Source organism: Oratosquilla oratoria, chromosome 37 (assembly GCF_046742065.1).
Source record: "Oratosquilla oratoria isolate Oo_2021 chromosome 37, ASM4674206v1, whole genome shotgun sequence".
Lineage (NCBI taxonomy): Eukaryota > Metazoa > Arthropoda > Malacostraca > Stomatopoda > Squillidae > Oratosquilla > Oratosquilla oratoria.
In genome coordinates, this window is record NC_134813.1 from 40,179,351 (window position 1) to 40,196,503 (window position 17,153).

At 39.6% G+C, this 17,153-nt stretch overlaps 1 protein-coding gene across 5 annotated transcripts in view; it reads left to right on the top strand.

The window, feature by feature from the left end:
• The window catches only part of LOC143019680 (ATP-binding cassette sub-family B member 6-like), a 38,567-nt gene extending 23,527 nt beyond the window's left edge, over positions 1–15,040 (top strand). For all 5 annotated transcript variants that reach the window (XM_076175618.1, XM_076175617.1, XM_076175619.1 and 2 more), the window contains 13 exons: positions 488–683; positions 805–977; positions 1,197–1,327; positions 1,466–1,572; positions 6,039–6,214; positions 6,619–6,903; positions 7,028–7,159; positions 8,270–8,448; positions 8,596–8,710; positions 10,748–10,888; positions 11,104–11,225; positions 12,053–12,345; positions 14,263–15,040. In XM_076175618.1, the coding sequence (XP_076031733.1) occupies positions 488–683; positions 805–977; positions 1,197–1,327; positions 1,466–1,572; positions 6,039–6,214; positions 6,619–6,903; positions 7,028–7,159; positions 8,270–8,448; positions 8,596–8,710; positions 10,748–10,888; positions 11,104–11,225; positions 12,053–12,345; positions 14,263–14,285 (2,073 nt within the window). In that variant the 3' untranslated portion in view covers positions 14,286–15,040. The remainder of the gene's footprint in view (positions 1–487; positions 684–804; positions 978–1,196; positions 1,328–1,465; positions 1,573–6,038; positions 6,215–6,618; positions 6,904–7,027; positions 7,160–8,269; positions 8,449–8,595; positions 8,711–10,747; positions 10,889–11,103; positions 11,226–12,052; positions 12,346–14,262) is intronic.
• The last annotated feature ends 2,113 nt before the right edge of the window (positions 15,041–17,153 follow it).

Below are 17,153 nucleotides of genomic sequence, written 5' to 3' on the forward strand. Positions count from 1 at the left end.
CTGGCCAGGCATGCTGTCTGCCTGACTACCCAACATATCCTATAAGAACCAATTAACAAAGCATTGGGCAACTCAACTTTATTTAGGTGTGTGTATGTATAATTCACTTCTACATCCAATTCTTACTATATACAACCTCAAATATTTAAAACTCTCCATTTCCTCAAGCCTCAAATATTTCTCATTCACATACATCCTGCCACCCTCATCATTTGTATCTTTCATCTCTCACACACCTTTCCAGACTCAGTCACCAACTGCTTTAGTCCCTCGTCAGCTCCAAACTTCTGCTTAGCACTTTAGTATTAACCTTCTTCAAATTCATACAGGTGTTGAACAACCATGTAACATCATTTAACTCAAACATAACCTCACCTTTACATCAAACCAGTCACTCTTTCTATTCCCAATCCTGACACATGCCTTGTGACTCGTGTAAAATAATGATGTATAGAAAGTAAAGTGTTTTCATTGGAATTTTTTGCAGCAAGGTATAGCAGGGAATCAGACCACTCGTCAATCATCAACATGGAAGAATGTTTGGAAAAAATTAAGAACACTGCTTCCTTTCCTGTGGCCCAGAAAGAATTGCCTTCTACAGCTATGTGTGGTCCTGTGTTTTGTCCTCCTCCTCATAGCTCGTGTGGCTAACCTTTATGTTCCCATCTACTATAAGCTTATTGGTGAGTTAGTAATTTTTTTTTCTCTCTTTCTCTCCTTATCCAAAGAAAGTCTTTGAAATTCTGTTGCCAAATGTATCCAGGGACTATTTCTTCACCATTTAATACTTTCCTTTTTCCACAGTTGACAGTCTTGGAGGGGATGGGAGAACTCCAGAATTTTGTTGGCAGTATGTCTTGGTATATGTTGCTCTAAAGTTCCTCCAAGGTGGAGGAACAGGAGGAATGGGTTTTCTGAACAACATGAGGTCTTTATTGTGGATATCAGTACAGCAGTTTACAAGCAGAGAGATACAGGTAAGCACTACATTTATATATATATGTGTGTGTGTGTATTTTATGAATTCTCTCTGATTTTTTTTTTTTTTTTTTTTTTTTTTTTTTTTTTTTTTTTTTTTTTTTTTTTTTTTTTTTTTTTTTTTTTTTTTTTTTTTTTTTTAACAAGGAGGCTATAAACAAGCTTTATATTTTAATATAACTGAATGCTCTTTAATTCTGTTTTGTTATAATCCTTAGGTCCAGCTGTTCTCACACTTACACAGTTTATCTTTGCGCTGGCACTTGGGACGCAAAACTGGGGAAGTACTTCGTGTTATGGACAGAGGAACAAGTTCTATAAATAGTCTTCTCCAGTACATAATCTTCAGGTAAGATAGTGCATGTATAGTATTTTTTTTTTTTTTTTCTGATTTTCATTCTGTTGTGTACTCTTTATTAGGTTGTGAAATTTTGTATTTTGCACTTTAAAAATGTTGAGTATTAGCTGTCTAAAATTTCTCTTGCAGTATTCTTCCCACCATTATTGACATTGTAGTGGCAATTGTATACTTCACTGCTGCTTTTAATTACTGGTTTGGTGTCATTGTCTTTATCACCATGGGAACTTATCTTGGTAAGAATATGATTTTTCTTTTTTCTTTTTTTCTTTTTTTTCTTCTTCATCTTCCTTTGGGAGGTGAGGAACATGCATGTGTGATGTGATGGAAGGGTTGAGTGGGATTAAAAGCTCTTGTGTAGAACTGTGTGTCTATCATTTTCATGTACCATTTTATGGCACAAGTAGATTGAGAGAAGCAAGTAAATGTCTTGTGGGACTAAAAAGTATAATGAGAAACAGGCATTTGAGAATGAATGCAAAGAGGAGTTTATATTTACCTACCTAGTTGTATTATACAAGAAGGGAGCTATGCTGGTGGTGACCCGTCTTTGTATCTTTCAGCATCAAGTTTTTTCTTAAAATCTTGAATAATATTTGCACACACTGTTTCTTTATCTAAGTTATTCCATATATCCAGCACTCTGTGTGGGAAGCTATTTTTTTTCTGATCTCTTCTATAGTTATCCTTTTTGAATTTCTTTTCATGACCTCTTGTTTTTCCATTGTCATTTTTTAGTAAATCATTCCTGTCAAGGATTTCCATTCCTTTCATGATTCTAAATATAGTCAGTAGATCACCTCTTTCTGTTCTCTGCTCTAGTGTTGGTAGTTCCAATTTCGATAATCTTTGTATGTTAATTTGGAAAGAGCTGGTGCCAACTTAACAGTACACCAACCACAAACATAAACAATGCTGTGCACGCTTTTAATACAATCATACAAAACGCAGACAAGAGATACATCCCTAGAGGCAACAGAAAATCACACAACCCCAACTTCACACCAGAAATCCAAGGCCTCATCAGACAACGTGACACACTTAAACACGATACCCCCACACCTATCCCTCAAAACATAGCAGACCAAATACAAACACTAAACACTGTGATTGCCAATAAAATACATGAACAAAAAACACAAAATTGGCAAAACTTTATCAATACACTTGATCACAAAACAAACACCAGCAAATTGTACAAAACACTCAACAGCATCACACTATCCAACACTAACACTACACGCTCTCACGCAGCAATAATCACAACAACAGATAATCTACCCTCAAACAGACAACAAGCAAACGCACTCATACGTCATTTTGCACAGACGAGCCATCTTACATCTCACCCTGACGACCGACGCACCATTCGACGTAAGAAAGACTTTCCCACAGACTCAGACTATACACCCTTCATAGACAGTCAGACAAAACTCATATTGCATAGTCTCAAGCACTCATCTGCCTGTGGCCCTGATAACATAAGCAACATACACCTAAAACACATTGGACCACAAGGTATACACACACTCACAAACATTGCAAACTACAGCTATTCACACAACACAATACCCGACATCTGGAAGCATGGTAAAATAATCACCATTCCAAAACCGAACAAAGACCCAACAATCCCAACATCGCACCGCCCAATCACACTTCTCTGCACCCCCTCTAAAGTCATTGAACGCCTAATACTTAAACTTGTCACACCATATATTCCCCTTGCTGACTCACAACACGGTTTTAGGCCACTACACTCCACAAACACTCTTCTGACAAACCTCACACAAAGAATTTTAGATGGCATCAATTCAGATAGGCCCCACCACAGAACACTTCTTATAACATTGGACATTAGTAAAGCTTTTGATGCTATCCCCCGCCACAACCTAACAAATAAAATATATAACACAGACATGCACAATAACACCAAAAGATGGCTGGCCAATTATCTGGCAGGCAGGAATGCTCATGTGTCATATAATGGCCAATCATCGCACATCAGAAACATTAAGAACGGAGTACCACAGGGCTCGGTTCTATCCCCCACATTATTTAATCTATACATGCATGACTTACCCACGCCAGACACCTCAGAAATACAAATCTCTTCCTACGCAGACGACATAACAATCACATGCACACATCGTAACACAGACAAAGCTGCAGAAATAATCCAGCCTTACCTTGACACACTCAACACATGGTTCATCACAAACAGACTCAAAATAGCTCCAACCAAATCTACAGCAACACTTCTCACCAACTGGACAAAAGAACACAAATACATACCTCATCTCTACATCAACAACACTCTAATACCACACACAAACACACCGAAAATTCTTGGTGTAACATACGATACATCCATGTCTTTCAAACAACACCTCACAAACATAAAAAACAAATGCACACCTAGACGTAACGCACTTAAGTCAATCACTGGAACAACATTTGGACAAAACAAAGAAACTAATATAACAATATACAAACAATGCATACGCTCAGTGATGAATTATGCGAGTCCTGCATGGGCTCCTAATCTCAGTGAGACACACCACAACACCCTTCAAATCATACAAAACAAAGCCCTAAAAACAATTACAGGCTGCACAAATACATCACCTACAGACCATTTACACCATGAAACAAAAGTCCTCAAAGTCAAGGACCACCTCGACATGAGAGGCACACAAACACTTGCTGCAGCCACCACAAACACATCACACCCGCTACACTACATAGCAGAACACCCACACACACCAAGAAACATTAAAACTACACCCAAAGACCTTTATTACACACAGATACTCTCTTCTCTTCCTCCACAACCACCAAATACCAGCCTCCGGAAACATATTCATAATCATATCACTCACCGCTCCATTAACACACTGAAAGACAACACACTGCTGCATGCCAGACCCCCTGATATCCACCCTTCTGAATCCTCTCTCCCACGTAAGGACAGAGTCCACTTGGCCAGACTGCGATGCGGTCACCACCCAGCACTTCTAAGCTACCAGAAGAGGCTGGACGACCGTGTTGTGAACAGCTGCCCAGGATGTAACACTTCACCCCATACCATACAACACATAATGGAAGACTGCATTATACACAATCATGCACGCAAACAACACAACATACACTCTATAAAGGATTTGTGGGAAAACCCAGTTTCGGCTGTGGCCTTCCTTGGGGAGACGGGACTGCTCGGACAGACAGTCTAGGGAACGACAACAACAACAACAACTTGGTTATTGCTCTTTGTATTCTTTCTAGTTTCCTTATATTCTTTTTAGCACTCGGTGTCCATAGTGTCGCTGCATATTCCAGCTTTGGTCGAATCAATGTAACTAATATTATTTTAATAATTTCTTCATCCAAGTAGTCAAATGCCACTTTCATTGACCTTAATAGGTTGTAGGTTTCACCGACTATTTTGTATGAAGGATTGATTGTGCTGACAGCACTGTATGGGGCAGAGACTTGGAATTTAAGAGAAGCAGAGAGGAAAATTTTGAATTTGTTTGAGATGAAATGTTTGAGAAGTATGGTAGGGGTTACAAGGTTGGATAGAGTGAGAATCAAGGCGAGGGGGAGAGATGACAGATAGGGGTGATGAAAGAGTACTGGGATGGTTTGGACACATGGAAAGAATGAGTGAAGAAAGAATAGTAAAAAAGGTGTAGAAGGCAGAGTTGGAGGGAGTGAACTTGAGGGAATGATTGAGGATGAGATGGATGGATGGGGTGAAAGGGCATTAAGCAGTAGGGGAATGTCTGTTGAGCAAGGAAGGGAGGAGGTAGGAGACGGGTGAGTGGGGAATGGCTGTGTATAGATGATACTGTGATGCAAGGAAGGGTGTGGGTGGGGAATAGGGGCTAGGTAGTGGTTATGTATGAATGATATTTTGATGCAGCCAGAAAGGATTTCTCACTGACCTCTCTTTTTCTTCTTGAGGGGAGAAAAGGGTGGGGGGGGGGTGTCAGTTAAGTGAAGTGGACTTGTTGTGGATGTGCTGTGTCTTGCTGCATTGCTTCTGACTCAAGGCAGTGGGCAGGATACAGGGATAACCTGTCATCCATGAGGAGCTAAGATGAGAGGGAGGAAAAGGTAGTGGATAGAAGTGGAATGGGTGGAAATGGGTACAGTATATGGCTTTTGACTTGGCTACCTCCCTGGTAAGGGGGAAAAAGCCCTTGATATATAGATAGATTCTATGGGATGTACCAATCCATGGGAAAAACTATGAAGAGAACTGGTAAAAGTTAATTGTGGTGATTTATTTGTGCATGTGTGGGTGTTACGTATATTCTCACTCTCAGCTTCTGTTTGTATGTTTCTCTTTTTCATCTCTCCTTCCCTTCCTCCTAAAATGACCTATGCCGTCACCCACTTAGAATTATAGATAATTCAGATAGACAAAGCCCCCCCCCCCTTCCTCGCCATTAGAATAGTAAATGTAGGGGACAGTGTACATTACTTATTCAATTTTTGCCATAGGTCTTTCAATCAGGAGACCTATATTTTGAATAAGTTTTTAGTTTCAACACTGGTTCACCATTATTTAGTCTCTTTTTCTTCATTGTGGTATAATGGATTACCTAAATAAAAGGTGAAACATTAATGGAAATATGTCGGAATGAATATCATACCAGTGTGAAACATGTTTCAACAAACAAAAATTCTATTATAGCCATCACTATTGGTGTAACTGAATGGAGGACAAAGTATCGCCGGAGTATGAATTTAGCAGATAACGAACAGAGGGCTAAAGGAGTCGATTCACTTCTTAATTTTGAAACTGTAAAGTATTACGGGGCTGAAGAATATGAAGTCTCAAGATATAGAGATGCCGTTTTACTGTATCAGGCAAGTGTTTAACTATCTAGTTGTAGTTAATACATTTGAATTATCTGTATAGGAAACCAGACCAGTGCAGTGATATCAAAGACAATGCATGGTGGATATGGACTGCGGTACTGGTTATTCACTTGGAAATAATTTCAGTGGGGCCTCTCCTTAACGGACGTTAATTAGCTGCATTTGCGGTGTTTTCACTGTGTTTGCGGTGCTGTTGTTTAGTGCGTGCAATCACTATGCCACCCAAAAACCACTCCAAATCAATGGATTATTCACATCAATGGACACTGTTACCCCCCTTTTAGTCCGTTAATGAGAGGTAGTACTGTATTGTGAATGAAAAAGTGTAATATTCATACTTTTCTTGTATAAAAGCTTGTGCACAGTGACTGAATTTATATGTTAATTTTTAGGTTGAGGAGTGGAAGTCTAATGCCTCACTCTGCTTCCTGAACACACTGCAAAACATTGTTATCAATGGAGGTTTGTTGACTGGATCTATGCTGGCTGCATGGATGGTAGCAAGAAAGGAACATACTTTCACTGTTGGAGATTATGTGTTGTTTGCAACATACATCATGCAACTGTATACACCTCTCAACTGGTTTGGGACCTACTATCGCATGATTCAGCAAAACTTCATTGACATGGAAAATATGTTTGATCTCTTGGAAGAAACTCAGGAAGTCAGAGATTCGGTGAGAAAATAGACTTATTAGGATGTTTGTAAATAGTGTTTACTATTTTTCAATTGGCATTCTAGTTTTGTACAGTTATTAGTTATCTGTACTACATGTTATGTTTATATTTTTGTATTCACAGCCTGATGCCCAGGAGCTAGCCTTACCACAAGGAAAGATCGAGTTCAGAGAAGTCTCCTTCCATTATGTTCCAGAAAAACCTGTGTTGAAGAATGTTTCCTTTGTTGTTGAACCTGGAAAAACTATTGCTATTGTAAGTGACAATTCTTGAGAGGACCTTGTAATATTTCATGAATTTCCCATCTATAGATGACACTGTACTTCTGGATAATTCTTAGGAGAGATTAAAGCACTTGGTGACTGAGTTTGGAGAGATGTGTGAGGGGAAAAGGTTAAAAACGAATGTAGGCAAAAGTAAAGTGATATGTACAAGGAGTGATGATGGTGGTAAGTTGGGTGTGAGCATAAAGGGGTAGGACTTGAGAAGACAGAATTGTAAATATTTGGGATTGCATGTGGCAATGAATAGAAGAGTGGAGGTGAAGTTGAAACTTAGAGTAGAGGAGGCAGGGAGATGTCTGGGTTGAATGATTTTTTTTTTTTTTTTTTTTTTTTTTTTTTTCTTAGAAATAGGTATTTGGAGTTCTGAATGTATTTAAGATGAAGTATTAAGACATAGTAGATGTTGCAAGAATGGATAAAGTGAGAGATGTTGAGGTGGGGGAGAGAGTAGAGGAGGCGGGAGAACTGTAATGTAGGGTTGACCAAAGATTGAAGAGGTGGTTTAAGTGATGAGGGAAGAAAAACCCTTCCTCTTTAAAAGTTTTGCATCTTGAAATTTGGAGCACCACAGCTTCTTGCATTGGATCTCAGCACTTGTAGATCTCTGAAGGAGCCTTGGATTGATGTCTACATTGTATCAGTATGGAACTGTTTCTGTGTCACCACATGAAAGTAGTAGAAGAGGAATTCTCACTGGCTGTCAGCTCTCCATGTGTTTAAAGGTGGAGGAAATGCAGCCCAAAGGGAATTCTTCTTGTCTCCTCTGTATTATTTCAAGGCAGTGGACAAGGTGCAGGGATGACCCGTCATCCAGGAGGTGCTAAGATAAGAGGGAGGGTGTAGAGTGTATTCAGGGATGGAATGGGTGGGAATGATTTTATGCCTTTTCCTTTTTGGCTACCTCCCTTGTAAGGGGGAAAAAGCCTTGGTATATGTATGTATGTAGATAAGTGGGGAGGGTGAGTTTACCATGTAATGAAACAACAACACACAACCCAGGTGTAGCTTGACTTCTTCATTTCTGATCCTCACAAGTATGCTACAACTCATGTAAGTGTTCTGTAATCATTATATTTAACAGGTTGGCCCATCTGGAAGTGGCAAAAGTACCATTGTACGGCTTCTTTTCCGATTTTATGATACCTGCAGCGGAAACATTCTGCTTGATGATGAAGACATAAAGAATTTTTCTCAGAAGTCAATGCGTCGAAGTATTGGTGTTGTACCTCAGGATACAGTTCTCTTTAATGAGACAATTATGTAAGTTTTTTTTATAGGATTTCTTTGGTATTTATATACTACTTGGGTTAGGAAAATGGCAGAGGCACAATATGTTTATTTTATTTTATTCATTTATTTATTCTATATTTTTATCTTATTTTATGTTCTTTTTATTTTATTTCCCAGGTACAACATCAGGTATGGAAGAGTCACTGCACTAGACAGTGATGTGATTGATGCTGCCAGAAGAGCAGATATTCATGAAAAGATCCTTGCTTTTCCTGATAAGTATGAGACAAAGGTAATATGAATTTTCATTGAGGTTTGTCATGGATGTATTCTTTTCATTACATAGCATGATATGTGTACTCTCTTTTCTTTCTATATTTTTCTCTTACAAAGAATCTGTGTGGGGACCATACCACTGACGCATATTCCAGTCTTGGACGTATCAGGGTTTTGATGAGTTTTTTTCATCATCTCTTTATCCATATGGTGGAACAACAATTTAATCTTCTGCGTTAGTTTGTATGTCTCTCCCACAATCCTGCTGATATGTCTGACAGGTGACAGATTGTATTTTATCAAGACTCCCAAGTCTTTCTCCTCACCCAATTCCAGTACTTTGCATTTTTTGGTATTGACGCAGCCCAAAGGGATCTCTCCCTGTCTTCTCTTTTTCTGCATAAGGGGACAGAGAGGGGGTCATTGATTAAATGAAGCAGCCTTGCTGTGGATGTACTATGTCTTGTTGCATTGCCTCTGACCCAGGGTAACGTGAAATGCAGGGATGACTTGTCATCCAGGAGAAGCCAAGAAAAGAGGGAGAGAGGGGTGGTGAATGGGAGTGGAGTAGGTGGGTATGAAATAGGTGGGGGTGGAGTTATGACTTTTGACTTTGGCTACCTCCTTTGTAAGGGGAAAAAAACACCTTGGTATATGTATGTATATAAGTCTAGGTGTGCATTTAGTCCTTATGTTTGTGATATGTTGTTTGAATGACATGGACGTATCGTATGTCATGCCAAGAATCATGGGTATATGTGTGTGTGGTATGAGAGTGTTGTTGATATAGATGCATGGTATGTATTTGTGTTCCACTGTCCAATTGGTGAGAAATGTAGCAGTAGATTTGGTTGGGGCAATTTTGAGTCTATTTGTAGGTGTTGAGTGTGTCAATCAAATAATTCCGACAGTCGTCCTCTTTCTCGCAAGCCTTGGTTCGAGTCTGGGGACGACTGTCGGAATTATTTGGTGTCAAGGTATGTTTGTAGGATTTCTGCAGCATTGTCTGCATTATGGTGTGTGCATGTAATTGTTATGTTGTCTGCATTACAGTGTATGCATGTAATTGTTATATTGACGCAGCCCGAAAGGATGTCTCCCCGTCTCCTTTTCTGCATGAGGGGACGGAGAGGGGGGGTCGTCGAATTTATGAAGCGGCCTTGCTGTGGATGTGCTGTGTCTTGCGACACTGCTTCTGACCCAGGGCAGTGGACAGGATGCAGGGATGACCCGTCATCCAGGAGGTGCCAAGATAGGAGGAAGGGAGGAGGGTGGAGGGGAGTGGAATATATGGGAAATGAAATGGATGGGAGTGATTTCTATGCCTTTTTCTTTTTGGTAAGGGGGAAAAAGCTTTTGGTATATGTATGTATATGTATGTCTGCATAAGAAGAGATTTTTATTTCTAAGATGAGGTGTTGGTATATTGTGTTTGTATAGTTTCAAGAGTGTGGGGGATAGAACTGAGCCTTGTGGTACTCCATTCTTTTGACTTGGCTACCTCCCTTAAAAGGGGAAAAGAGCCCTTGGTGTATAGATAGCATTGAGTTTCCATATTATTGACCGAATCACCTTTGGGGCTGTTTTGGGGCACCCTTACAGACTTGAGCCATGCATCATCTATCTGTGTTACTTGTAAAGGATGACAATTTATATATATATATAATATATATATATTTTTTTTTATACTATTGCTGACCCGTTATCCAGGAGGTGCCAAGATAGGAGGGAGGGGAGTGGAGTATGTAGGGGATGGAATGGATGGGAGTGGATTCTATGCCTTGTCTTTTGGCTACCTCCTATGTAAGGGGGAAAAAAGCCTTCAGTATATGTATGTATGTATGTATTGCTGTTTTGCCCTTCTGCTGCCCCCTTAAAACTATTCATTACTATTTTCATGGCTTTATCCTTCTTTTTCTGATATTCCTGTGATAAGGGAAGAAGAATACTCCTGTTCAACAGACATTCCTTGTGTATGCAAGACCCCTTTTACCACATCCATATACCTCATTCTTTGTCCTCCTTTTAAGTTTACTCCATCTGCCTCTTTAAGGTCGGAGAAAGAGGCCTAAAACTCAGTGGTGGAGAAAAACAGCGTGTAGCGATTGCAAGGACATTGTTAAAATCTCCTTCCTTCTTATTACTGGATGAGGCTACAAGTGCTCTAGACACACAAACTGAAAGAAATATTCAGGTATCTGTATTCTATATGTTAATATTGATGACACATGTTTAGGAGAACACTATCAGTTAGACTTTATGCTAGTGTTCAAGATATTAGTAACGGTCATGCATGAATTTTGTTCAGTTATTCTCAGACAAAACTGAAACCATACTTCATCTTTAATTAATATACAAAAGAGGTGTCCAGTATATAGATTTGCTGATCAGTATTTATTTACTCTTAAGGTGGCACTGAATACTGTCAGTGCTGATCGGACAGTTGTGATAATTGCACACCGCCTGTCTACAATTATACATGCAGATACAATCTTGGTTCTTCAGGAAGGAAGCATTGTTGAGAGAGGAAGGTAAAGTAAAACATTAATATTTGTTTTTGCATAATAGTGCCTGCAGTTATTTGCTTAGAACTTGCGTCTGTCATGAATTTCACTCTGCAGAGATTCTTTTTCTCTCCCCCCATTCTCTCTCTCTCTCTCGCTCTCTCCCCTGTCTCACTCTCCCTCTCTCTCTCCCTATCACTCTCTCTCCTTCTCTCTCCCTCCCTCTTTCCCTCTCTCTCCTTCTCTCTCACTCCCTCACTCTCTCTTTCTCCCTGTCTCTTTCTCTCTCCCTCTCTCTCTCTCTATGTCTCCCTCTCTCTCTCTCTCTGTCTCCCTCTCTCTCTCTCTATGTCTCCCTCTCTCTCTCTCTATGTCTCCCTCTCTCTCTCTTTCTGTCTCCCTCTCTCTCTCTTTCTCTCTCCCTCTCTCTTTCTCTCTCCCTCTCTCTCTCTCTCTCTCTTTCTCTCTCTCTCTCTCTCTCTCTCTCTCTCTCTCTCTCTCTCTCTCTTTCTCCCTCTCTCTCTCTCTCTCTCTTTCTCCCTCTCTCTCTCTCTCTTTCTCCCTCTCTCTCTCTCTCTCTCTTTCTCCCTCTCTCTTTCTCTCTCTTTCTCCCTCTCTTTCTCTCTCTCTCTCCCTCTCTTTACTCTCTCTCTTTCTCCCTCTCTCTTTCTCTCTCTCTCTCTCTCTCTCTCTCTCTCTCTCTCTCTCTCTCTCTCTCTCTCTCTCTCTCTCTCTCTCTCTCTCTCTCTCTCTCTCTCTCTCTCTCTCTCTCTCTCTCTCTCTCTCTCTCTAACTTATGCATCATTACATAACACTAAAATTCCTCACATAATATGCAAAACTTTTCTTTTCAGACATGATCAACTTCTAGGATCAGGTGGAATATATGCTAATATGTGGAGGCAACAGCTAGAAGCTAACAACAATACAAACGGAACTGTAGATATTGAAGATGAAGGAGTCTCTGGGGTTGAGGGCGAAGCTGAAGCTGAAGCTGAAGTTGAAGATGATGCTAACACCGAGGACGAGGCAAAGGTTCAAGAAAAGGACAGTGCCAGTCAACAAGTACAAGCACAGGCTGAGGTTCATACAGAAAGTGAAGAACAGCCGAAAGAGACTAGTAAAACTGACCCAGCTACCCAGCAAGGCGAGTTTCGTTTTTGTCCTTTGTGTACCCCCATTCACACAAGATCTCCTCTCACCAAAACCTAAAGTGCAACATCAAACCTCTCACTAATATAGATAACATAACCAATAATAGCCAAGTACCACAACCACAGAATATTGGCCAAGAATATGAACACAACAAATTTACCTGAATAAACTGAAAATATAGCTGAATTAGATTAAATGGTCAGTTTCTCCTAATAGACAAAACCCCTGAAAAACTAGGCCTCACATTTGATACATGCATGACCTTTACACCGCACATTAACCACTTCAGTACAACTCAAATTCTCACGCGCAGCATTGGCTGCCAAACGTACGATTCATCACACTTCGCATTATAAGATATAAAGTCACAGCTGTATTACTCTTTGTCTTTTACTCTGAGTAATAATAGATGCAGAAAACATGATCAAACCAGTTCACAGAATCCAAGGGTAACTCATGTACAACTGCAAAAAAATATATGTAATCAAGATGCCAATGCTGGCATCTTTGTGTACCTTCTCATACCTCATGACACCTACGTGGGCATCATAGTACAGAAGTGGTTAACAACCTCACATTAAAGGCAAATAAGAAACCTAGCATAAAGTTGGCATGGCTCAGATGCAACCATCACACAGAAAACACAGAGTACCTCATTCTACACCATCCTAATCACACCCTGTCCAGGCTACAACACAAAAAATCTCTCCTTTTGAGTGACTTACAGGCTGAAGAAGTAGCCATGGTCAAACAAGGACATTTGCAGTTCAGATTATAGTTCAGTTGTTATATGTCTGTTGAACAGGGAATAGACCGAGAATAGATGTGAGTGGAGAATGTTTGTGTATAGATGATATTTTGACACAACCCAAAGGGATTTCTCCCTGTCTTCTCCATTTTTCAAACGAGGGGACATGGAGAGAGGGTCACTATGTAAAGGAAGTGGCCTTGCTGTGGATGTTCTATATCTTGCTGCATTGCTTCTGACCCAGGCAGTTGGCAGGAGACATCATCCACAAGGAGCTAAGGTGAAAGAGAAACATGGGTGGTTGATGAGAGTGGAATGGGCAGAGTGAATCCTTGGCTGGCAGTGTATATAAATAGATAAATGGAACTATTTTAAATTGACATTTACGTATTCTAAAATGTAGTTCAGTTGTTTTAATCTGATCATCAGATTTTTTCATTTGAGGATGAAAAGGTATAGTTTGGATCTACTTCTGCAAATTTAGCGAGTAGAAGGTGGAGGGGTTCAGTTGCTAGTTGTCAGCTTTCCTAGTGAGAAATATTGAAGAAAAAATAGTGCAGTCTAATTGAGGGAAATTTTGGAACCAGTCTAGAGTCTCAGTAGCAGGTTATTGGGGACTGCCAGGTGAAGGTGAGGATTTTGATGAGCAGTTAAGAGACTTTGTGTGATGTTTACTGTTCAGAACCATCACTTGCAGATGGTCTCGGTAGACCTGAGAAATTTTGTAGGTAGTTTTCAAATATGGAAGTTGTTGGGTATGTGTTGCATGGTTTGAGCAACAGTCTTATTATATAAATCACTGCACAGCATGTGAAAAATGTGGTTACATACAAATGCATATGCCAAATGGCCCTTTCCCCCATGTAGGTATGGAGGATGGGGATGGTGATACAGTGAGACCTCTCATGAACTGACGCTAGTTAGCTGTGTTTGCGGTGTTTTTGCTGTGTTTTCGGTGTTTTGGAGTGGTTTTTGGGTGGCAGTGATTGCACGCACTAAACAACAGCACCCAAAACACCAAAAACACAGCAAACACAGCTAATTAATGTCCATTAATGAGAGGTCTCACTGTACTAGTTAATGTGTAACTAACAGTTTTTCTGATACATATGCAATACAAGTTGATGTGCTGTAACTGACAATACATTTATCTCTTTTCAGGTCAGTCGAGTACAAAGATGTGAATAGAGAACTCTCCTTGATCTTATTTATATTGTATTTTTTTTAATAATTATTAGTACATTTTATGTTTTAGCTGCTCGTCATTAGCTATTTCATGTACGTAAGTGATATGTGACCACAAGGATATATTACTTTGTGTTATTACAAAGGCAAAGTTACATAAATTGGCAGACCATTCTAAATTGGACTGTCATAGAGGAAGAAAAACAAGTATTCTCTGTACAGTGTAGTTTTAATTAGTGTTAAGTGTTGAGATACAGTGAAGGATATGTAGGCTACAAATGAAATGAATTTTTTCACTGGAATCTGTATATTGAAACATTTGAACTTTGGTATTCAAGCATTTGATAAAAAAGATCTTCTCTTTTATAATATTAGCATAAACCTACTTTATATTATTTTATAGACGAAACTTCTTTAAATGAAAGTTGATGTTTTCAGTTGGCAACAGAAAAGAAAACTATCATAATACAAGCATATTTGAAAACTAAGTTGTGCAATAGGAGTGTGGTATTCTAATTGAAAGAGCTTAAATCTGCATTGGACAATATTTCAGAATAATAGTGTTGCTTAGTTTGTAAAAATAACTTAAAATGCATTGTGAAAATATTTAAGTAAAAGTATTTAAGTATGATTCTTACCTCTTATTATTTTAACTCTCATTCTGAACAGTAGGTATTCTTAGCGTAATAAAGATATCAATGTATGTATAATATGATTGATATGAGATAAAGGAAAATAAAAAGTAGGCTCTTGATTTTGCTTTTAACATTCAGGTCCTAAATATACATTGTACAGCTTGTATTGATATCATCATGCTCAAAGCTGCTCTCACTACATCTGTCATCCTCGTTCATCCCCTCAAGTTCACTTCAATATCTTCCATACCTCTTTTGCTAATTTTTCTTTACTCATTTTTTTTCATGTGTCCAAACCATCCCAATACTATTTCAGTAGTCCTATCTGCCCTCTCCTTTTCCACCCCCACTCTCTTCCTCACCTCCTCATTTCTTGCTCTATCCAACCCTGTACCCTCTACCATACTTTCCAGACACCATCTCAAACACATTTAAATGTCTCCTCTCTGCCTCTCTCAAACTCTAAGTCTCTACCTCATACAGTGCCATCAGCACAATCTTCCCTTCATATAATCTTCTCTTTGCATCAATTCCCAGATGCATATTTCTCATGACATTTTTTAATGCCCCAAGACATTTATTTGCTTCTTTCAATCTACAATTTACCTCCACCCCCCACTCCTCCATATTCTACCACATGCAACTCCAAATATTTAAAACTATCCATTTCCTCCCACCTCTTTAAGACATACTTCCAACTCACTACCATTCTCTCCCCTTGTACATCTCATCACCTTACTTTTACCCACATTTACCTTCAACTTTCTCCTATTGCATACCTTCCCAAACTCTCTCATTAACTGCCTCAATCCCCACCCTGACCCTGCCACTAGCACAGTGTCATCAGCAAACAACAACTGGCTCACCTCCCATTTCTCTCCATTATCTTTAACCATCTCCAGTCCCTGCCCTTTACCTTCTCATTTACCTCCCATACCACCCCATCCATGTTCATATTGAACAGCAATGATAACATGGTACATCCCTGACATAGCCCCACCTTTACTTTAAACCATTTGCTCTCTCCATTTATAGTTTTAACACAGGTTCTACTACTACTCTCATAAAAACTCTTGACTGCCCTTCAAAGCTTTCCTCCAATCTCATATATCTGCAATACCTCCCACAGAGCCTTCCTGTTTACCCTGTCATAAACCTCCAAATCTATAAAGGACCAAATGATATACTTACCTTTTGCCAAAACTTTCTCACAAATCCGCCTTACTACAAAAATCTGATCCATGTAACCCCTACCTTTCCTAAACCTACACTGGTCCTCACCAATTACTCCCTCTGTTCCTCTCCTAATCCTCTCAATCAAAACCCTCCCATAAGCCTTCTCAACTACACTCAACAAATTGATACCTCTAAAACTACTAGTCACATTTGTCCCCTTTTCCTTTGTGAAGTGGAACTGACAAAGGATAATGGAACAATAAAAAAGGGACTAACAAGATCAAATGGAAGAAAGAGTGGCAAAAATACTAAAAAATAGAGGTAATCACTTGTGAGGAATGTGATAAACAACAAACTTTGAACAGATCTTGACAGTCCTTGTAGTTGTAGTTGTGGGTCTCCTGCAAAAGACCTGTGGCAATGGACTGACTGATAGGTCGACAAAAGTAAATGTCATAGTGTGGAAAGAAAATTGCATCATTTCATGAGTGGATTGAAGGAAGTATGAACTGTATGAAAGTTGAAATATTACATCCTCAATCATGGGAAATGACAAGATTGAAGTGTTAAGGTTAGGTCATCACAATAAAGGATGGTATGTATTCACTAGAAATTAAGTTCATGTCACAAGATAATGCCAAAGGTAAGTTCAAGAATATTTGGATCTGGAAAGATCCAAGTATAACCATAGAAAAGAACAAGAAGCAAGGTCGTAATCATATCACTCACCGCTCCATTAACACACTGAAAGACAACACACTGCTGCATGCCAGACCCCCTGATATCCACCCATCTGATTCCTCTCTCCCACGAAAGGACAGAGTCCACTTGGCCAGACTGCGGTGCGGTCACCACCCAGCACTTCTAAGCTACCAGAAGAGGCTGGATGACCGCGTTGTGAACAGCTGCCCAGGATGTAACACTTCACCCCATACCATACAACACATAATGGAAGACTGCATTATACACAATCATGCATGCAAACAACACAACATACGCTCTATAAAGGATTTGTGGGAAAACCCAGTTTCGGCTATGGCATTCCTTGGGGAGACG